We start from the raw sequence: 24,105 nt of genomic DNA on the forward strand, positions 1-24,105 counted from the left end.
TCACTCTTCACCCAATGTTGGGATTAATAGAGGTGCTTTTCAGTTGATCTCTCAATGTTTTATCATGTTCTCTTCAAATAAGGCCTTCCTGTAGCCAACAGAATGATGAAATTAAAATAAGACCATTTCATTTTTCTGCCTTACAACTTTCAGTGCCTCATTCCTGTTCCCACTGCTGACAGCTATATTTCTCATACTTAGTTTCATGGATATGTATGTGCTTTAGAATATTCAATGAGAACTTTTCAATTTGGTTTATGCATTTTACTGATAATCATTTTAAAAACAACCACAACTTTGTTTGTGTTTATGATGGCATGTCTGTCAAAGAGTGACCAAGAGTAATTAGATTTAGCTTTAAGTGCAGTATTTTTCAGCCAAGATGAGGAAATTCTAGAAGTTATAGACATAGTTTCATGGATCTATACCACATACACACACATATGTACATACACAGGTACATACACATGTATATACATATATATACACATATATATACACACATATATATGATATACATATACAGAGATATGTAGATATCTGTATATATTTATATTTGTATATCAGATATTTTTTGTGTGTTTGTGCATAATTTTTCCAAAGGAGTCTTATATTATTCAAGTTGGAAATTCACTCTACACTTTACAGGATGAATTGTAAGGTTCTTAACATGTCTTGTATTATCTTTTATGATCTGGCCTCTACATTATTTATCTTAGTCTCTTACCTTATACTTTCTGTGGAAGCAACATCAAATTACTTGAGAGTCCTTATATACACAAATGCTGTTATTTTTCCTGTTGTATTTGTGCATTTACACTTACCCCTTAGGTGTATGGAATTCTCTTGCCTTCTGTCTTCTCCTAACTTTAACTTTGAACTCCTACATCATGACCTCTTCCAGGATACACTAATCTAACAAGGTAGGCTGTTCAATGGCCCTCCTGATTGTATAGTTCCCTCAGTATATCTCTATGTCTGGGTACACCTTATTGCTTTGTAGTTACCTATTGGATTCACTACCAGACTGTGACCTCCTTCGGGTCTTGTGGCTTTCTCTTCTGCGTCTTTCATTCATGGCATTGTAATTGAATGAGAGATAATGACCTGAAAATACATGAATGAATCACCTTTCTACCCATGAAGATAAAGACCTTTTTTTTTTACAATCTCTACAATTTCTTTCACAGTTTTTTCTTTATTCAGTTTTTACACTACTGCTTGTTAAATGCTTAATGTGTATTTATATACTTCATTTCTTATTTTAAGATAAGTATCAATGGCTAGTTTTACATGAAGAAATTTCAGCTGCATGAAGATAATCCTTCTATTCCTTTATTTTTCAGGATATGTTTCCTCCCAGTTGGAGGCTCAGGAACCTAAGAGTTCTGAAAGTACATTAACTTCGATGGAAGATTCTGGATGTGATTTGTCAAATGAGCAGAGAACTGAATCCTCAGACCTGTCCCAGCACTTTGTGGAAAGCTGTACCCCCACTCACTTTCCACCACTGCCTCTTGTGAAAAGACCTTGTGCTATCCTGCAAAATCCTTTGTCTTCTCACATGCAATTCTTGCAATATCTACTTGAATTAAAGAACTTGACAGAATCAGGTAATCTTAAAAGAGACTTAACCCACTTTGAAAAAGACTCTTCCACAGTCTCTGATTCTGTTTTTCAATTGCTGGATGGCCTGATCACTTTTTACCGTAATCCCAAACTTCCTTTTTCAAGATTTTGGACAGAAGCTGTTGGTACTTTAGCTAGTCTGATCAGTGACTATAACTTATCTAGTCATATTCTTAAAAAGTGTTCCAAGAAGTTGGAAGAATTTGAGAAAACCCTACTACATGCTATTTTAGGAAATAATCATATAAATCAGGTGAGTAATAAATCCTTCTTTTATTCCTAAAATGCTAGTAATTTTAGTGAACATCTCTTTGGGTAATGTCTGTTGTTGTCCCTTAGCCTTGTGGCTCAAAGAGTCCCTTATTGGGTCTTTTTCTGCAGCTGTCTGCAGCTCTTATCTGTCATGATGTCTCCACCTCTAGCCTCTGATTGCTACAGCATAGTTTTCTGCATAGATGCCTTTGCTTCAAGCTTGTTCTTCTCGAATTACTTTCTCTGTTTTATTATCAGCACCCTTGGATTCTTTTCTTCTTATGTTTTCCCTTTTCTGTTTCTATTTCCTATTGTTCAAAAAGTCTCAAAACTTTTGAGAAAACCACCAACAAATAAGGTTTTCCAAACTTAACATCTGTGAGTGTTAAATTCCTCATGATGGATTATCTGTACTGTATTGAATTTGCTCTTTTTCTGGCATTGACTAGCAAATGCCTTGGGGTTGAAGAATATTTTTCTCTTCTTTTGGCCTTTCCCTTGTAAGTGGCAAATGCCCCATGGACACTCTGCAGATGTAGGTGAATTGAATAAATTGGCTAAGGAGCACATAATATAAAGCTTTATTATGTTTTTTTCCTGATTTATTTATTTAACATGGCTTAGAAAGATTTACTCAGGGATTCTTTTTTAACAAGTGACATTGAGATAACCTGAAGTTGTTTAGTTGTTTTGTTGTTTGGCTCTTGAGACATGGTAGAGAATTTCTTTTTCATATTATTTCTGCCTTCTTTAATATCTGATCCTTTTTCTGGGAAATTTCAAATGGCTTCACATTTTAATCCTCTTTAATTGACTACCAAAAATATAATAGAAGAAACTAAAAGGTGTGTCTAACTTATTTACTATATTTCATTGTAGGAAAAAGGTTATTGGACCTTGTTTCTTTGGATACATCATTGTTAAATATTTGCCTCAGTGCTATGATCTAACATTTAGAGTTTTTATACAGTGGAGGCTTTATCTGAGTTTTCAAAATTTTTATAAAATTTGCACTGATAAACCAATTTGTTTCATGTACAGCTGTTCTTTCCTTCTCTATTAAGGTATGATTTGATCGATATTTTAAAAACTTTATGAGTAAGCTTTTGGCATTTGTGGAAGATATTGAATTTTCTGTCTGGAAAATGGAAATCTTTTTCTTTTGGACATGGTCAATCAGGAATTAAATATCAGATTTGCCATAGTTGTATCTGAGATATAAAATCCATTTCTAAACCATGAAAATATCTTAAATACTTCATATTTTTTAAACTTCTTTTTATACTTTTGCTTTCTTTTTAAAAACTACTTTAAGCAGTCTATATGTAACTTGGAACCTTGAAGATACTGGCATTTATATTCCATATCAGAGGTACTGAATGATGCAAATATTTTTCCAGTCTAGTCTTTGCCTTCATATATGTATTGGAGGTTGATATAACTCAAACCTACACAAGAGTAGCCTTGGGAATTGTGTGGAAGGAGGATAATGTGTAGAATAAACTACACATAAACTTGTGAATGAAAGTCCTCTTTTCTCTTTCCTCCACCTTCCTCAAGCAGATGGACAGAGTCTTGGAGGTGCAAGCTGTGCTGCCTGGGGTTTGTGGAGGGGTGACATAAACACTTCCTTGGTTGCCTCAGCTGGTATCTCACTATGTTCCATGCACACCAAGTTCCCTGGCTCTGAGCCCAGCACAGCACCAGGACTTGTGCAGAAATTGTAGTCCTTGTGGTCTAGGTTGCCCTTCATGTTTATTTAGAACCCCAGAATAGTTTAGTCCATGGTGGCAGGACTTGCCAAAACTCAGGTTCCAACTGCAGCAATTACCCCTGCAAGAAAGCCGTTCATTCACTTGTTCTTCTACTGTTGACCAACTGTTCAGCAATGGCTGGCACGATGGCAAGTGACATAGGAAATATATACTTCATCTATACATCCACCTATACCATCACAAGTTTGAAATGAAAACTCTAGTTTTCATTTCTTGTAGAGTCTTCCTGGTTTTGGTGTCAAGGTAATCCTGACCTCATAAAATGTGTTTGGAAGTGGCCATTTTTATTTTCAGGAACAGTTTAAGAAAGATTGTTCTTAATTCCTCTTTGAATGTTTGGTAGGATTCACCTGTGTAGTCATCAGATTATTTGTTGGGAGACTTTTTTTTTTTTTTTTTTTAGATGGAGTCTCACTCTGTCACCAGGCTGGAGTGCAGTGGCACAATCTCGGCTCACTGCAACCTCCACTTCCTGGGTTCAGGCGATTCTCCTGCCTCAGCCTCCCTAGTAACTGGGACTACAGGTGCATGCCACCATGCCCAGCTAATTTTTGTATTTTTAGTAGAGATGGGGTTTAATCATGTTGGCCAGGGTGATCTCGATTTCTTGACCTCGTGATCTGCCCACCTCGGCCTCCCAAAGTGCTGGGATTACAGGTGTGAGCCACCGCACCCGGCCTGCTGGGAGACTTTTGATTGCTGATTCAATCCCCTTATTTGTTACTGGTCTTTTCAGGCTTTCTGTTTCTTTCTGATTCAGTTTTCGTAAGTTACATGTTTTTAGGAATTTATCCATTTCTTATAAGTCATCCAGATTTTTCGCATATAATTGTTCATAATATTTCCCTTATGATCCATTTTATGTCTAAAACATCCATTATAATATCTCCTTTTTGATTTCTGATTTTGTCTTCTTTTTCTTTTCTTACTCTAGCTAAGGGTTTGTCAATTATCTTTGCAAAAAGCAAACGCTTTTTTTTTTAATTTTTAAACTGTTTCGTTGTCCAGTGTTTATTTTTTTTGCTCCAGTCTTTATTATTCTCTTTTTTTTGCTTATTTTGGGCTTAGTTTATTCTTTATAGTGGACTTTAATACCTCAATTACAATACTGGATGGAACATCCAGACAGAAAAATCAACAAAGAAACAGCTGACTTGAACAACACTGTAGAGTAAATGGATTTAATTGACATATACAGAACTTTCCACTTAACAGCAAAAGAATACACATTCTTCTCAAGTGCACACAGAATGTTCTCCAGGATAAATCAAATTTTAGGTCACAAAACGTGTCTTAACCATTTTAGAAGTTCAAAAGCTTTCTAGATGTTTCTTTCTGACCACAATATAATGAAATTAGAATTCAACAACAATATGTAAGATGGTAAAATTTACAAGTATGTAGAAACTAAACAATACAATTTTGAACAAACTTTGTGTCAAAGAAGAAATCAAAGGGAAATTCAAAAGTATCTCAAGACAAACAAAAATGAAAACACAATTTACCAAAACCTATGAGATGCAGCAAAAGTAGTAATAAGGACATTTATAAGGATAAATGTCTACATCAAAAAATAAGAATCTTAAATGAACAAGTTTTCAATTATTTTTAGCACAGAGATCAATAGCTTGAATTAGAATTCTGAAGTTTTTACTCAATAGCTATGACCTTAGACAAGTTAACTAACCTCCAGGTTCTACATCTGTAAAATGTAGGTAATAAATGTGACCACTTCATAGGGCTAAATACTTAGCATAATATCTGACATCATATAAAAACTTAATAAATGTTTCTTTTTGTTACTTTTCTCTTGAGGAAGTGATTATATCTTATTTTCTCCACTGTGCCCAAGACAATGTTGAGTTCGTTGTAGCAGCAACGTGAGGTATTTTTTTGAATTGAAAATAAGATAATGAGAAGAAGTGACAACTTATATTTCATATACCCTCATAAACTTAAATACTATCAGCTGATTTTCTTTTTTAAAAAATTTTATTATTATTATACTTTAAGTTTTAGGGTACATGTGCACAATGTGCAGGTTTGTTACATATGTATACATGTGCCATGTTGGTGTGCTGCACCTATTAACTGGTCATTTAGCATTAGGTATATCTCCTAATGCTGTCCCTCTCCCCTCCCTCCACCCCACAACAGTCCCCGGTGTGAACTAGTTCAACCATTGAAGTCAGTGTGGCGATTCCTCAGGGATCTAGAACTAGAAATTCCATTTGACCCAGCCATCCCATTACTGGGTATATACCCAAAGGATTATAAATCATGCTGCTATAAAGACACATGCACACGTATGTTTATTGCAGCACTATTCACAATAGCAAAGACTTGGAACCAACCCAAATGTCCAACAATGATAGACTGGATTAAGAAAATGTGGCACATATACACCATGGAATATTATGCAGCCATAAAAAATGATGAGTTCATGTCCTTTGTAGGGACATGGATGAAGCTGGAAACCATCATTCTCAGCAAAGTATTGCAAGGACCAAAAAACCAAACACCACATGTTCTCACTCATAGGTGGGAATTGAACAATGAGAACACATGGACACAGGAAGGGGACCATCAGCTGATTTTCTAAGCAGCAGCTCTTATTAACACCATGACATTCCTGAAACACCTCCATATATATTAGGAAGTTGTATATTATCTCTTTGTGTCACTATTTTCCACAGCTACAGCTTCCAGTTAACCAATGAGCTTAGTAGGGCATGGTGGATATTTTTCTTTCTGTTTCAATTATGGAAAGTCCTTTTAAATTTAACTATTTGAATGTCGTGGTTTTAATTACTCTTTCCACTGGTCCCTTCCTATAAAGCTGTGCTATGTTGCATCTCTGATATAGAATTTTGAAGTCGGTGATTCCCTCTAATACTGTCATTTTTGCTTCAATCACAGTAATTTTTGCTTAGATCATTTCAGTCAGTTTATGGATAAATCTGAAGATGATGGATCATGAAATCAGATTTTTTTTTTTTTTTTGAGACAGAGTCTCTCTCTGTTGCCCAGGCTTTAGTGCAGTGGTGCAATCTCGGCTCACTGCAAGCTCTGCCTCCTGGGTTCACGCCATTCTTCTGCCTCAGCCTCCTGAGTAGCTGGGACTACAGGTGCCCGCCACCACGCCCGGCTAATTTTTTTGTATTTTTAGTAGTGACAGGGTTTCACTGTGTTAGCCAGGATGATCTCCATCTCCTGACCTCGTGATCCTCCCACCTCAGCCTCCCGAGGTGCTGGGATTACAGGCGTGAGCCACCGTGCCAGGTCGAAATCAGTTTTTTTTTCTAGTATGTATCCCTTAGTTGTATCTTGAAACTTATTCATGCTGTAATTGTATTGACCAGTAAAATATGTTGGCTTTTTAATTTAATTCTACTCAGGTAGCAGTATTTGTTGTATGTTTCTCTGCTGCAAGTTAGGACATTGTTTTAGTAATAACACAGGCTTTTCTTCCTGTGCTAACTTTCCAACAGCATTATCCTCTGGTTTGAGATTTTTTATGTTCATGTCTATTAACCAGTTACTTAAATTACTTAACCAGTCTGCTTTGAGAATATTCCTTGGGAAATATAAAGGAAGTCTAAGGTTAAGGGTCATTTCATCCTTGCGCATAGCTATATTAAACAAACGGCTGGGCGCGGTGGCTCACACCTGTAATCCCAGCACTTTGGGAGGCCTAGGCAGGCGGATCATGAGGTCAAGAGACAGAGATTATCCTGGCCAACATTGTGAAACCCCGTCTCTACTAAAAATACAAAAATTAGCTGGGCATGGTGGTGTGCACCTGTAGTCCCAGCCACTTGGGAAGCTGAGGCAGGAGAATCGCTTGAACTCGGGAAGCAGAGGTGACAGTGAGCCGAGATTGCACCACTGCACTCCAGCCTGGTGACTGAGCGAGACTCGCTCAATAAATGAATGAATAAATAAATAAATAATAAATAAATAAATAAATAAATAAATAAATAAGTCAGGCATGGTGGCTCACCCCTGTATTCCCAGTACTTTGGGAGGCCGAGGCAGGCAGATCACTTGAGCCCAGGAGTTTGAGACCATCCGGGGCAACATGGTGAGACCCTGTCTCTACAAAAAGTACAAAAAAAAATTAGCCAGGCGTGGTCTTGCACACCTGTAGTCCCAGCTACTCATGAGTCTGAGGTGGGAGGATTGCTTGAGCACAGGAGGCAGAGATTGCAGTGAGAACAGATCACATGAGGAGCACTCTAGCTTGGGCCACAGAGCAAGAAACTGTCACACACACACACACACACACACACACACACACACACACGGAAAAATCTGGGTTAATGTTCCTGCAATTTTACTTTAATTAGATAAGCACTTACTGAAACAGTTGTATCATAAACTAAAATCTTAATACTTCTTTTGATCACTGCATCAGTATATAAATCAAACATTTTCTGAATTTTCAAAGCAGTGTTTAACTTTCATTGCTCATGCAGAGGAAGGAGGAAGAGAAAGAACAGAACTTTTTTCAATTTACTTTCAAAGTATACCATACATTTAAATACCCCTTATTAAAATAATAGCAGTCTTCCTATTATGCTTTATAGTTTATAAAGTACTTTCACGTGGAACTTATTATCTGTTCAGACAACAACTCTGTGTCATGGTTGTTATTACTATCTTCAGTTTATAGATGAGAAAATTGAGTTCAGGCAGGTTAATGGACTCACTGGAAGTACTTAACCAGTAGTAGAAGACCTAGGTCTCATGTTCAGGTATATGATGCCGAATATTTTCCTCTTGATATTATGTCATATTTCCATCACTAATTTTTACAGTTTTCTAGATTTTTTTTTCCTAAGTGCAAAAGAAATAAACTGACTTTTGTTAATGGGTTAAAGAAAATATTCATTGGTAATGAAAGACCTTAGTGCCATTTCTCTAAATTTCATAAAGACAATATTTACATTGGTTTGGTTAAATTGCTGAATTATATTATGTGTAAAAATGTATGTTTATAGGGCTGGGCACGGTGGCTCACGCCTGTAACCTCAGCACTTTGGGAGGCTGAGGCGGGTAGATCACCTGAGGTCAGGAGTTCGAGACCAGCCTGGCCAACATGGCAAATCCCCGTCTCTACTGAAAATGCAAAAATTAGCCAGACATGGTGGCACGCACCTGTAGTCCCAGCTACTTGGGAGAATGAGGCAGGAGAATCGCTTGAACCTGGGAGGTAGAGGTTGCAGTGAGTTGAGATCGTGCCACTGCACTCCCGCCTGGGTGACAGAGCAAGACTCCATCTCAAAAAAAAAAAAAAAAAAAAAAAAAAAATTACAGACAGCAAAAGGAGAAAGAAAAGTCCTGTTCTGCGGTACAATATAGGATCACCTGTTTCTTGTTCTTTTTTATTGGCTATAAACAACAGTCTTGGAAACTTTATAATTGCATATACAGCCTTGTCATCTTAGTTTCTAATTAAATATAAGTTCTATGGTTTTGCTTGTGTGTACATAAAAATAAAACTATCAAAGGAGGCAGAGCAAGATACCCGAATACAAGCCTCTAGCAATTGCTGTACCCCCTTTGCCTCCACAGGAACACTAAATTGAACAACAGTCCACACAGGAAAGGACCTTCATAAGAATAAAAAATCAGGTGAGCTATAATAGTACCTGATTTTAACATTACATTAAGGAAAGAGGCATGGAAGAGGGCAAGAAAATCTGTCTTGAATTGCCTACACCACCCCTTCCCTATTCCCTGGCAGCGGCCGTATGGCACACAAAGATGATCTGTGTGTTTGGGGTAGAGAGAACGTACTGATTGTGGGACTTTGCTTTGCAGCTTAGTGCTGTCCTGTCAGTGGGAAGCAACAGGGGGCAGAACTCAGCTTGTGCCCATAGAGGGAACATTTATACTAGGCCTGTCCAGAGGCAAATCATCCATCCTAGCAATTGGAACCTGAGTTTTGGCAAGTCCTGCCACCATGGGCTAAAGTGTTCTGGGGTTCTAAATAAACATGAAAGGCAACCTAGACCACAAGGACTGCAATTCCTGCACAAGTCCTGGTGCTGTGTTGGGCTTCGAGCCAGGGAACTTGGAGTGCATGGAACCTAGTGAGAACCGACTGAGAAAACCAAGGAAGTGCTTGTGTCACCCCTCCACCAACCCCAGGCAGTACAGATTGTACCTCCAAGACCCCTTCCATCTGCTTGAGGAAGGTGGAGGGGAAGAGGACTTTGTTTTGCAACTTGGATTCCAGCCCATCCACAGTAGAATAAGGCAACAGGCAGACTCCTAAGGCCCCCATCCCCCAGACCCTAGCTCCTGGATGGCATTTCTAAACACACCATGGGCCAGAAGGGAACCCATTGCCTTGAAGGGAAGGGCCCAGTCCTGGCAGAATTTATCATGTGCTGAATAAACAGCCTTTGGGCCCTGAATAATTAGTATTGGTAGCCAGGCAGTATTTACCACAGGCCTTGGGTGAGACCCAGAGCCATGTTGGCTTCAGGTGTGACCCAGCACATTCCCAGCTGTGGTAACTTTGGGGAGAGACTACTTCTGCTTGAGAAAAGGAGACAGAAGAGTAAAGGGGTCTTTATCTTGCAGCCTGGGTACCAGCTTGGCCACAATGGGGTAGAGCACCAAGAGAGCACCTGGGATAAACAAAATCAACAAACCTTTAGCTAGACTAAGAGTAAAGAGAGAAGACCCAAGTAAATATAATCAAAGACAAAAAAGGAGAGACATTACAACCAATACCTCAGAAATTCAAAGTATCATTAGCAGCTACTGTGAACAACTATATGCCAATAAATTGGAAAACCTAGAAGAATTATATAAATTCCTAACATATACAACCTACCAAGATTCAACCATGAAGAAATTTAAAGCCTGAATAGGCCAATAACAAGGATTGAGATTGGAGCCCTAATACAAAGTTTACAATGAGAAACGTTGCTCAAACAAATCATAGATGACACAAACAAATGGAAAACATCCCATGCTCATGGACAGGAAAAAATACTTAAATTTCTATACTGCCCAAAGCAGTTTATACATTCAATGCTATTCCTGTCAAAATACCAATCACATTCTTCACAAAAAAATATTTTAAAAGTTACACAGAACCAAAAAAGAGCCCAAATACCCAAGGCAATTTTAAGCAAAATCAACAAAGCTGGAGGCATCACATTACCTGTGAACCACACTGCAGGGCTACAGTAAACAAAACAGCAAGGTGCTGGTATACAAACAGACACATAAACCAATGGAATAGAATAAAGAGCTTAGAAATAATGCTCCACACCTCCAGCCATCCGATGTTTGACAAATTAGACAAAAACAAGCAATGGGGAGAGGACTCCCTACTCATTAAATCAACTCAAGATGGACCAAAAACTTAAATTTAAACAAACAAACAAACAAAATAACTACTAAAACCCTGGGAGATAACCTAGGAAATACCATTCTGGACAGTACCTGGTGAAAATTTCATGCTGAAGACACCAAAAACAATTGCAACAAAAGAAAAAATTGACATATGGGATCAAATTAAACTTTAGAGCTTTTGCACAGTAAAGTAAACTATCAACAGAGTAAATAAGCACCCTACAGGAAGGGAGAAAATATTTTCAAACTGCTCTGACAAAGTCCTAATATCCAGAGCCTATAAGGAACTGAAACAAATTTACAAACAAAAAACAAACAACACTATTATGAGTTGGAAAAGGACATGAATAGACACTTTTCAAAAGAAGACATACATGTGGCTAACAAGCATATGAAAAAATGCTCAACATTATTAATGATTAGAGAAATGCAAATCAAAACCACAATGAGATGCCATCTCAACCAGTCTGAATGGCTGTTATTAAAAAATCAGAAAAAAGCAGATGCTGGCAAGGTTGTGGAGAAAAGGAAACACTTATACATTGTTGGTGGGAGTGTAAATTAATTCAGCCATTGTGGAAAGTATTCTGGTGATTTTCTAAAGAACTAAAAAGGAATTACTGTTTTACCTGGAAATTTCATTATTGGGTATATACCCAAAGAAGTATGAATTATTTTACTATAAAGACAGATGCATGCATATGTTCATTGTAGCACTATTCACAGTAGCAAAGACATGTAATCAACCTAAATGCCCATTAACAGTAAACTGGATAAGGAAAATATTGTACATATACACTGTGGAATACTATGCAGTCATAAAAATAATGAGATCATGTTCATTGCAGCAACATGGATGGAACTGGAGACCATTATCCTTGGGAAACTAACAAAGCAACAGAAATGAAATATTACATGTTCTCACTTATAAATGGGAGCTAAATAACAAGCACACATGGACACAAGGAGGGTAACAATAGACACTGGATCCTACTGTATGGTGGTTGGTAGGAGGAGGGAGAGGACTAGAAAAAATACCTGTTGAGCACTGTGCTTAGAACCTGGGTGATAAAATAATCTGTACACCAAACCTCCATGACATGAGTTTACTTATATAACAAACTTGCACCTGTACCCCTAAACCTAAAATAAAAGTTAAGAGAAAATTATACACCTGAAATTCTAATTATAGAAATTTACATTATTATTTTATACATCATTCTTTTTGTGACTATCATAAAATAACATTAAAGTGAAATAAAAAGATAATTAATGGTAAAATTAAAGTCTCCCCATAAAAATCCCGGAATCAGTGGCTTCACTTCTGAATTTTATCAGACATTTAATTTTGAACTAATACCAATCCTGTTCAAACTCTTCTGAAAAATAGAGGAGAAGAGGATACTTCCAAACTCATTCTAAATGGCCAATATTACCCTGAAAGCAAAACCAGGCAAAGACACATCAAAAAAAAGAAAACTACAGGCCAGTATCCCCTCATGAACATTGTTACAAAATCCTCAACAAAAATCTAGCAAACCAAATTCCACAACACATTAAAAAGGTCATTCATCATGACCAAGTGTGATTTAACCCAGGATGCAAGGATGGTTCAGCATACACAAATCAATCAATGTGATACATCATATTATCAGAATGAATGACAAAAAACATGATTATTTCAATTGATGTGGAAAAAGCATATGATAAACTTCAATATCCCTCCAGGATTAAAACTGTCAAAAAACTGGGTATATTAATAGAGGGAACATACCTCAACAGAATAAAAGCCATATTTGACAGAGCCACAGCCAGTATCATACTGAATGGGAAAAAACTGAAAGCCTTTCCTCTAAGATCTGGAAGACAACAAGGATATGCACTTTCAACATAGTATTGGAAATTCTAGCTAGAACAATCAGACAAGAGAAATAAAGTGCATTCAGATTGGGAAGGAATAATTCAAATTATTTTTGTTTGTAGATGATACGATCATTTATTTGGAAATATCTAAAGACTCCACAAGAAAACTGTAAGAACTGAAAACAAATTTAGTAAATTTGCTGGATTCAAGATCAACAAAGAGAAATCACTAGCTTTTCTATATGCCAACAGTGAAAAATGTTAAAAAGAAATCAAGAAAGTAATGCCATTTACAATAGCTACAAATATAATAAAAGACCTATGAATAAACTTAACTAAAGAAGAGAAGGATGTCTTCAATGAAAACTGTAAAACACTGATGAAAGAAATAGGAGAGGAAACACACAAAAAACAAAATATATTTCATGTTCATGGATTGGAATAATCAATATTGCTAAAATGTTCATACTACCCCAAGCAATCTATAGATTCATTGTAATCTCTATCAAAATACCAATGACATTTTTCACCAGAATAGAAAAAATAGTCCTAAAATTTATATAGAACCACAAAAGACCCAGAATAGCCAAAGGTATCTGGGGCAAAAAGAACAAAGATGGAGGAATCACATTACCACTATACTGGAGAGCTGTAGTCATCAAAATAGTGTTGTACTGACATAGAAGCAGACATACAAATCAATGGAACAAAATAGAGCACCCAGAAATAAATCTACCCATCTACAGTGAACTCATTTTTGACAAAGGTGCCAAGAACATACGTTGGAGAAAGAACAGTCTCTTCCGTGAATGGTACTGGGAAAGCTGGATGTCTATGTGTGAAGGAGTGATACTAGACCCCTATCTGTCAACATATACAAAAATCAAATCAAAGTGGATTAAAAATTAAATTTAAGATCTCAAACTATGAAGCAACATTGGGGAAACTTTCCAGCACGTTGGTCTGGGCAAAGGTTTCTTGAGTAATACCTCACAAGCAAAGGCAATCAAAGCAAAAATGGACAGATTGGATTATATCAAGTTAAAAAGCTTTTGCCTAGCAAAGAAAACAATTAACAAAGTGAGGAGATGACCCACAGAATGGGAGGAAATATCTGTAAACTGCTCATTTGACAAGGGACTAATAACTAGACTATATCAGCAGCTCAAACAACTATATAGGAAAAACATCTAATAATCTGATTTTTAAATGGGCAAATATCTGAATAAACATTTCTCCAAAGAAACACAAATGGCAAACAGGTATATGAAAAAGTCCTCAATGTCATTGATCATCAGGAAAATGCAAATTAAAACGATAATGAGATATAATCTTACCCCAATTAAAATGGCTTTTATTAAAAAGACAGATAATAACAACTACTGGTGAGGATGTGGAGAAAAAAAGACCCTTGTACACTGTTGTTGTAAATGTAAATTAGTACAACCACTATGGAGAACAGTTTGAAGGTTTCTCAGAAGAATAAAAATAGAACTTCAAATGATCCAGGAACCCCACTGCTAGGTGTATACCCAGAAGAAAGGAAATCAGTACATCAAAGAGATATCTGCACTCTCATGTATATTGCAGCATTATTCACAGTAGCTAAAATTGGGGAGAAATCTAAGTGTCCATCATCAGATGAATGGATAAATAAAATGTGGTACATACACAGAATGAAGTAGTAGTCAGTCGTAAAAAAAGAATGAGATCCTGTCATTTGCAACAACATTGATGGAACTGGAGGCCATTATTTGAAATGAAATAAGCAAGGCCCAGAAAGACAAACTTCACATGTTCTTACTTATTTGTGGCATTTAAAAATTAAAACAGTTGAATCCATGGAGATAGTAAAATGATGTTTACCAAAGGCTGGTAAGCAAGCACCTAATTAGATTGTTGGGACATAGAAGGCCTAATGCAGGAAGTAGCTTTTAAGCAGGATGACAGGAAGTTAAGTAGGCGTTGGAGTAAGAATTTTTGTGGTCTAACATGTCGTTCTAAGACAGTTACCATAGCATATATGCCTGAGCCAGGATGTTATTTGAATATTTGAAAGGAAGCAGTGTTTTCAGTTGATAAAGAGAATGTTAGAGAGCTGCAGCTGTCTACTCTCTACTCATAATGAGTTTAGAAAAATATAGACTGGAAAGGATTGGTATGTTGCCTACTGTATTAGTTTTCTGTGGCTGCTGTAACAAATTACCACAAACTAGTGCCTTAAAACAACAGAAATATGTTCTCTCACAGTTCTGAGGCCAGGATTTTTTTTTTTTTTCCAACAACTCATACAAAGTTACTTTATTCTTTTTAACTGATGCATCACAGTGCCTAGTGTGTCTATAGTACTATTATCTTTTTTTTAATTATTATTATACTCTAAGTTTTAGGGTACATGTGCACAATGTGCAGGTTAGTTACATATGTATACATGTGCCATACTTTATTCTTTTTAACTGATGCATCACAGTGCCTAGTGTGTCTATAGTACTATTCTCTTTTTTTTAAATTATTATTATACTCTAAGTTTTAGGGTACATGTGCACAATGTGCAGGTTAGTTACATATGTATACATGTGCCATGCTGGTGTGCTGCACCCATTAACTCGTCATTTAGCATTAGGTATATCTCCTAATGCTATCCCTCCCCCCTCCCCCAACCCCACAACAGTACCCAGAGTGTGATGTTCCCCTTCCTGTGTCCATGTGTTCTCATCGTTCAATTCCCATCTATGAGTGAGAACATGCGGTGTTTGGTTTTTCGTCCTTGCAATAGTTTACTGAGAATGATGATTTCCAATTTCATCCATGTCCCTACAAAGGACATGAACTCATCATTTTTTATGGCTGCATAGTATTCCATGGTGTATATATGCCACATGTTCTTAATCCAGTCTATCATTGTTGGACATTTGGGTTGGTTCCAAGTCTTTGCTATTGTGAATAGTGCTGAGGCCAGGATTCTTAAATAATAGTGTATACAGGGCCACATATCTTCTGTAGCATGAAAGGAGAATCTTTCCTTGCCTCTTAACATCTTTTAGGGTCAGCCAGCATTTCATGACTTGTGGCTGCATCTCTGCTCCATCTTCACATAATCTCCACCATTTGTCTAATATCTCTCTGCCTCTCTCTTACAAGAATATTTGCGATGGCATTTAGGGACCTCCTGGACAATTCAGGATTACCTCTTCATCTCATATTCTTAATTTAATCACCTCTGCAAAGACCCTTTTTCTTTCTTCTATCATTCTATAGGATTTGGGGGAACAGGTGGTGTTTGGTTACATGAATAAGTTCTTTAGTGGTCATTTCTGAGATTTTGGTTTACCCATTACTCAAGCAGTGTACACTGTACCCAGTGTGTGGTCTTTTATCTCTCATTCCCCTCCCACCCTTTCCCCTGAGTCCCCAAAGTCCATTGTATCATTTTTATGCCTTTTCGTCTTCATAGCATAGCTCCCACTTATGAGTGAGAACATACAATGTCTGGTTTTCCATTCCTGAGTGACTTCACTTAGAATAATGGTCTCCAATACCATCCAGGTTGATGTGAATGCCATTATTTCATTCCTTTTTGTGGCTGTGTGGTATTTCATGGTATATTTATATACCACAATTTCTTTATTTACTTGTGGATTGATGGGCATTTGGGCCAGTTTCATATATTTGCAATTGCAAGTTGTGCTGCTATAAACATGCATGTGTAAGTATTTTTTGTGTGTGTGACTTTTATTGTGACTTCTTTTCCTCTGGGTAGTTACCCAGTAGTAGGATTGCTGGATCAAATGGTAGTTCTACTTTTAGTTCTTTAAAGAATCTCCAAACTGTTTTCCATAGCAGTTGTACTAGTTTCCATTCCCACCAGAAGCGTAAAACTGTTCTCTTTTAACTGCATCCATGCCAACATCTATTATTTTTCTATTTTTTGGCCATTCTTGCAGGAGCAAGGTGGTATTGCATTGTGGTTTTGATTTGCACTTCCCTGATCATTAGTGATGTTGAGCATTTTTTCATGTTTGTTGACCATTTGTATATCTTCTTTTGAGAATTGTCTATTCATGTCTTTAGCCCACTTTTTGATGGGATTTTTTTTTTCTTGCCGGTTTGTTTGAGTTCATTGTAGATTCTGGCTATTAGTCCTTTGTTAGATGTATAGATTGCAAGGATTTTCTCCCACTCTCTGGGTTGTCTGTTTACTCTGCTGATTGTTGTTTTTTTTTTTTTGCTGTTCAGAAGCAAAGACTCTTTTTCTAAATAAAGTGGTAACAGTCACAGATTCTAGGGACTTTATGTGGGTATCTTTTGGGGGCTTTTTTTTTCTGCTTACCATACCTAACCAGTATTAATTTTGACTCTTACCCTTTGATTTTAATAAAATATCTATGCCTTCTTCCAAATAGGCCATGCTGCTATCCACAGAGCTCCTTGGTCTAAGGATAATTCTAATTTAATCTCCTTTACCAGGTATAGAAACTTGGTGCATTTCAGTCTGGTGAGGCCCCAGAAGTGGCTTCCGGGAACTTTTCTCCTCATTCTCTGGAAGATTATGAGAGGCAACTTTTATTTCTTTCTCTGGCTACTCTCTTGTGAAGAATGTAAAACTGGAACTCTTACAGTTATCTTGCTGCCATCTGAAAGGATAAGCAGCCACATAAAGAAGGATAAAACCTAGAGAATCAAAGTAAATCCAAGCCAGAGCCATGTTAAGTCAACCCTGAAGCCTCTGCAGTTTCTGGATTTCCAATGATACGAGTCAGTGCATTTTGGTACCATTTAAGGTAGTTGGAATTGGGTTTTCTGCAGCTTGCCAAAACAAAACATCTTAACTAGCTAGGTCATGGCAATGAGTTTGGGTTTTATTTGATATTTGATGGCAAGTCATTGATTGTTTTAGATTTTAAAACCTTACTTTAAATAGCGTTAGGATAATTGATTAGCAAGAGATAAGAGGTAGCAAGAGAAACAACTTATGCTATGTAGTAGTCCAGGTGAGAGTGGATAGTGGCTTATTTTGGTGCTGTAAGTAGAAATGGAGATATGTATGCACCTAAAATATATACTGGGGGTAAAGTATACACTGGAAGCTTTTGCATTAAAGTTGGTAGATTGAGGACACAAATCTAAACTAGCCCCTATCCTGATGAAAATGATAGTAAAGAACTTTTTTAAAAAGGCACAAGCATATGGAGAACATGAGACGGTGCAACAGCAAAAAAAATTAGAAGTTAGAAAGGAAATAGACAATTGATAAATCCCTTAGCAGACCCAAGAAAACAGAACCCTAAAGGAGAATTTGAGAAAGCTATTAACTAACTTAACACAGTAGAATCTGCAAAAGACTCATAAATTAGCTCTACTAGTTACCTCTGGAAGACAGAATGGAAGCCAGGTGCTAGAATATAAAATAAGGAAGATTGGTCAGAAATGTGCTTTGAAAGCACTTACAATCCTGGAGCCCCTCTTCTGCCTCAAGAAAGGGGAATTGTCCTCCCACAATCAGTAAAAGACTGGATATTTTTTCATTGGAAATAAAAAGTAGAATAAAATTGACCATCTCAAGAGGAAAGATATGAATGTATTGCTACCAAAGTTCCCTAAAGGAAAAAGAGCAGCCAAATTATCCTACACTAAAGCTTACAGTGCACAAGCCTCACCCACGAACCAAGAGCTTCTAGTTAGCTTTCAGTCCTTGCTTTTAAGTATACCCATATAATCAGGATTAGCGGATATCTAAGGAAATAATCTAATGACAAAACTTAGATCCTGAAGACAACATGGGGGAACCAAAGAGCAGGCAGAAATGCAAAACTTACATTTAAAATGCATATATTCTCAGAAAGGTAAAATCATGTTTTACAACCAGGAAAAAAAAATCGTGTTTTAAAATTTTCAGGGAATTAAAAAAACCTCTAAATTTAAAAAATATGGTTATGAAAACGCATAAATTAATAACAGTTTGGAAGGTTTGGTACATAAAAATTATGCCAATGAATAAAACAAGGTAATTACTAACAATAGGAAAAATGTACCAAAATGGAAAAGATACATAGTATTTTACATGGCTTGGCTGTGTGTAATTTAAACATTGAGTAATGATATAGCGAAATTATTGAAGAAAAGTGTGTGTATATGTGAGAGAGCAGGCAAGAGAGTGCGGGGAGGGGGATGGTGGGGTGGGAAGGAAGGGAAGGAGGGAGAGAGGGAGAAAAGCGAGATTAGTAAAGGGCAAAGAAAGTCAAATTATAGGCATCCATAGTAGAAAATCAGTATTTTTTATGTTATTGAGAATAATACAGGTAAATACGAAAACAATCAGCTATAAGAGTTGCAAATAGAAGTGATGGTGGAAAGGAGTAGGGTGTTACTTGCTACAGAATAAATGTTATAAAACTATCCTATGGCATATGTCTGAACAACTTTAATACAAGTAAAAATCCAGGCTAGGTGTGGTGGCTCATGCCTGTAATTCCAGCACTCTGGGAGGCTGAGGCAGGTGAATTGCCTGAGCCCAGGAGTTGAAGACCAGTCTGGACAACATGGAGAAGCCCTGTCTCTACTAAAAATACAAAAAAATAGCTGGGCGGTGTGGCAAGCGCCTGTAGTCTCAGCTACCTGGGAGGCTGAGATGGGAGAATCCTTGACCCAGGAGGTCAAGGCTACTGCAAGCTGTGATTGCAACACTGCACTCCAGCCTGAGTGACAGAGTGAGATCCTGTCTCAAATAAATAAATAAATAAATAAATAAATAAATAAATACCAAAATCCAGTAAGTATTAGGGGGAGAATGTAAGGATTTGATATGGAGAAATAGACATCAACAGTATTCCTAGTTTCTGATGATTAACAACTGGGTGCATAGAGGTGCTATTTAGAGACATAAGAAGGCCTAGAAGGAGAACAGTCTTGGGAAAGAGAGGGGAGCCCAAGTTCCCTTTCAGACGTATTGAGTTTAATGATAATTGTAAGATGACAGTAAGACAGATTGGCAAAGCAAAGCAAATCAGTGGCCTTATCAATCTGGAGCTTAAAGGAAAGTACTGGCCTGGAAATAAATTTAGTTTTTGTCAGAATATAGAGGTTTTTTAAGGCTGTGGGAAAACAAATCAGGATTAGAAAGAGGAGGACCTAGTACTGAGCCCAGAGGAGTGCCAACATTTAGTGGTCATGTAGAGATGAAGAAGCCTGCAAAGAAGTTAAAGAATTGGAGGATTAAAGCAATAGGAGGAAAATTAGGAAAGTATTGTCATGGAAACCAATAGAAGAGAGTATTTCACGAAGAAAAGTATAGTCAGCTTTGCTGCATGCTACTCAGAGGCTTAATAAGGTAAGAACTGAAAAGTGTTCCAAGTCATAAGCTTTTCATATGATTAATATGTAACTGTGATAACCAGATAATTTAGTACTCTTGTCACAAATTTGCTGAAGATATTCTAAAATCTTAATATGCTGGCAGTCTTATTATTACTTGCATATAAACGGCTTAATTTTCTGAGCGAATGCTGGGGAAGAATAGTATAAATAATCCAAAATAATAATTTTGTATGTGTATAAAAGTTATCATATTTGCATATGATTTTTGCTGAGCTTAAGACACATGTACCTTTTAATTGCTGTTTCTGTTACTAGTGACTGTGAATATGTTATGCCATTTTAGCATAGCTGTTTTTTTTGTTGTTAATAATTTGCCCCTTTCCCTGGTTTTCATCTCCCGTTATCTCTGTCAAAATACAAAATTCCCCCTTACTTCTATGCTTTATCCCCCTTGCTTCTATGCTTTAGTTTGGAAACTCTTAGAAACAGACAGCAGAGGAACATGGCACGCAGATGGCTGTGGTTGTTCATGTCCATTTAGAGAATTAACACTTTAAAACAAGCACTATTTTTCCTGATGAGAAAATATCTGTGACTCTCTTAACATAACATGATAGGCATTTGAAATTATTAGGAATGTCTGAAAGCCAGAATTTTAGTCAGTAGTTAACTAAAATGGATGGGTATTGGAAAATAACAAGTATTCTAAAGAGTTTGCAAAGAATGGAGACTTCTTCAGGTCAACTTAAGAAAAAGCAGAGTATTTCAAGGATCACTGCAGACCGGCTTGCAGGCTGACTACATGCAGTATTGGAGTCCGGTCTGAGTAGTGGGAAAAATTATAAAGTTATAGGAAATAGACACAAACCTTCTTGGAAGGCTGGGAGGTTTGCATAGCTTCAGTAAAAGATTTGGCTGAAGGCGGCCTAATCCTCTTACCTTGAGTTAATAGCTTAGAGTAGGTACAAAGGAATATAAGGGAGTTTATCTAAAGAGCTTGTTTACTCATGTGATCCTAAGACTGACCTTTTGCAGGCAGAACTGATCTCTCTGGGGGAGGGTGACCAGATTAATTACCTACAGGTGTGTTGACTCAAAGCCTTTGTCATTAAATCTATGCTGAATAAATGTCCGCAGGGCCAGCTAGTCAGGGCACGGCTGCCACAACTGTTTCTGTGAGTGGCCCAGCCCCGTAGCAGCTCTTTCACTGAATATAGGAGTCTGAGTACGTCATTCATCCATCATGCAGCCTGGGTCTGCAGGTCAGACCCTGGCAATGCAGCTGTGGGCACAGGCTTCTTTCTTTGACCTTCTCGTGGTTTCTCTTTTTAAATTATATATGTGCTAATCTATTAATTAATCTACTGTTCATCTCTTCTCTATATCATGACCTTTTGGTTCCCCCATATTTGAAACTAAACTAAGGACCTAGCACAGTCCTTAACATATTATAGTCCAATTGAATTAAGTAATTCAAATTCTAATATTATCTTATTGAATTGAATAGTTGAATTGATGAGTATCTAATGTCTCTTCTATTAAAAGTGTATGTCAGGATCATCATGCCAAAATCATCAAGTATGCTCCAATAAGCCATATATGTGAATATTAATATTTAAATATAGAATTTACTCTTTTTAGAAAAAGATGGGGAAGTGCAGTGGTGTGATCATAGCTCATTGCAGCCTTGAACTTCTGGGCTCAAGTGATCCTCTGACCTCAGCCTCTCTAGTAGCCGAGACTGCATGCACACAGAACCATGCTCAGCTAATTTTTAAAACATTTTTGTTTTTTGTAGAGACAGGGTCTTGCTTTGCTGCCCAGACTGTTCTTGAACTCCTGGCTTCAAGTAATCCTCCTTCCTTAGCCTCCCAATGTGCTGGAATCATAGGTTTAAGCTACCATATCTGGCCAGATTTACTTTTAAAATAAAGTATGATAAAATTAATCTGACACTACTATATTTACTGATACTGTATCACATGATAATTAGGGATTGCTTTTGTATAGCTAAATGGACATCTCTTTTTCTTTTATTTTTCTAATGCTTACGACCTGTCTATATCAGTGCAGTTAGATTTCCCAGAAATTGTGCATTATTTTCCTCCACAGCATGTTAATATACATTAAAAACTTGCTACTCAAAATGTGGTCCATAAACGAGCCATGTTGGTATTACCTGGGAGTTTATTGGAAATGCAGAATCTCAAGCCCCATCCCAGATCTATGGAATTCAATTCTCATTTTTAATAATATCCCCAGGTAATTCACATAAACATTAAATTTTCAAAATATTTTGATTCTAATTTCTCACTCATTATGGTCTACATTATTAAGTTCTTTCTATGTGTTTTACAATTATTTCATTTAATCTTTATAACAATCCAGGAAAGGTATTTTATTATCTCTATTTTACAGATGAGGAAACTGAGGCATAAAGAGGCCCAGGCAGGCCTACTTAAGAGCTCTCTTCTTAAACAGGACAGTTGCTGCCTTGTCAAAGCTATGGTTTCCTTACTTTCAGCTCCTGATAGCCCAGGGCCCTGTACTCTGCTGTTGTCTTTCCTCTAAGCTCAGAGAACTCTTCTTCCTTTTAGTCTGTAAATAAATCTTTGATGAGAACCATCCCTGCAATGGTTACCCACAGGGTTTCAGGGCCAAATGCATGGATTGTGTGCTTTTTTTTTTTAACCCTCTGCACTCTCAAGAGAAATCATGGTGACATTTTTGTCTGGGAAACAGAAGAATTGACCTTTTCCTGTATCTTCTGCTCTGAGAAGTCACAGGTCACTGGGACTCAGAATGGAGAGAGGGGAATGTTGTGGAATGTTGTGAATGCAGCTTGAATTCTGGCATTTAGAATTTCTGTAGGAAATAAAAGTTAAACTGTTAGTTAGGATTAAGGGAGGGATGAGAGAAGGGGAGAACTTGAGTCCATTTTGACTAGGCACCCTAAAACAATGAAAGTAGATGAATCTTCATTATCAGCCTATAAGACATTATGTGATTTTATACCTAAGGAAAAGGACTTCTGTCTCCAAAAGATATCTTCTTCATGTACTCACAGCTTTTAAAGTGACTTTACTGAGTTATTGTTATATAAAAAATTACACATACTTAAGATACAGCATTCAACAAATTTTCATTTACTCAGTTTTGTCTGAAATTCTTTTCCATTTTACACCACAAAATACAAAAATGAAAGGATTTTGGAGACTTTATTCCAGTATGGTTGAGATATTGGCCAGATGACATTGAGCCTTTTTATTTTTTCATAAGGGGGAAGGTCTGAAAGAGGGAAGTCACATGTTGCTTTTAAGGGGAAAGAGGATGCAAGTCACATGTTGCTTTTAAGGGGAAAGAGGATGCAACTTAGAAAGCAATGAGAAGATTGGGGCCACTTCTCTAATTTCACAGTTTAATCTTTTTATTGTTATCTATAAGTTCTTATATGTAGCTTTGATTGAGCTGGAAACATAGCCATTGCTGATACCTGTTTTGACATAAGAGTAAGATTTTAAATGTAAGTTTTGAATGAATAACTTAATAGATACATGTAAAATTATTTATTTTCAATCAAAGACCTACCAACTTCAAATTTAGAGTAGCCTATGACTGAGTAAATATAGCACTATAGTAATTGGCAACCATTTAAATTAACTTTATTTCTCCTTAGAGCTTTTGCGTGAAAATATGAAGGGGTTATTATATTTTTTTGAAAATCTATTGGTTTTTTCCACTGTTTATGTTTGTGGTCAACTGCAGCTTTGTTTAACCTTCTGCATGCTCAAGGGAAATCATGGTGACATTTTTATCTGGGAAACAGAAGAATTGACTTTTTTCCTACATTTTGCAGTGATCAGTATTCGAAAGATGGAGCCTTTCTGCCTTTCTA

At 36.9% G+C, this 24,105-nt stretch overlaps 1 protein-coding gene across 4 annotated transcripts in view; it reads left to right on the forward strand.

Moving 5' to 3' along the window:
* MEI4 (meiotic double-stranded break formation protein 4) overlaps nucleotides 1–24,105 on the forward strand; it is a 252,077-nt gene that overhangs the window by 76,372 nt on the left and 151,600 nt on the right. For all 4 annotated transcript variants that reach the window (XM_002817080.6, XM_054557778.2, XM_054557775.2 and 1 more), the window contains exon 3: nucleotides 1,347–1,882. In XM_002817080.6, the coding sequence (XP_002817126.3) occupies nucleotides 1,347–1,882 (536 nt within the window). The remainder of the gene's footprint in view (nucleotides 1–1,346; nucleotides 1,883–24,105) is intronic.

This window comes from Pongo abelii, chromosome 5, assembly GCF_028885655.2.
Source record: "Pongo abelii isolate AG06213 chromosome 5, NHGRI_mPonAbe1-v2.0_pri, whole genome shotgun sequence".
In the NCBI taxonomy this organism is placed as follows: Eukaryota; Metazoa; Chordata; class Mammalia; order Primates; family Hominidae; genus Pongo; species Pongo abelii.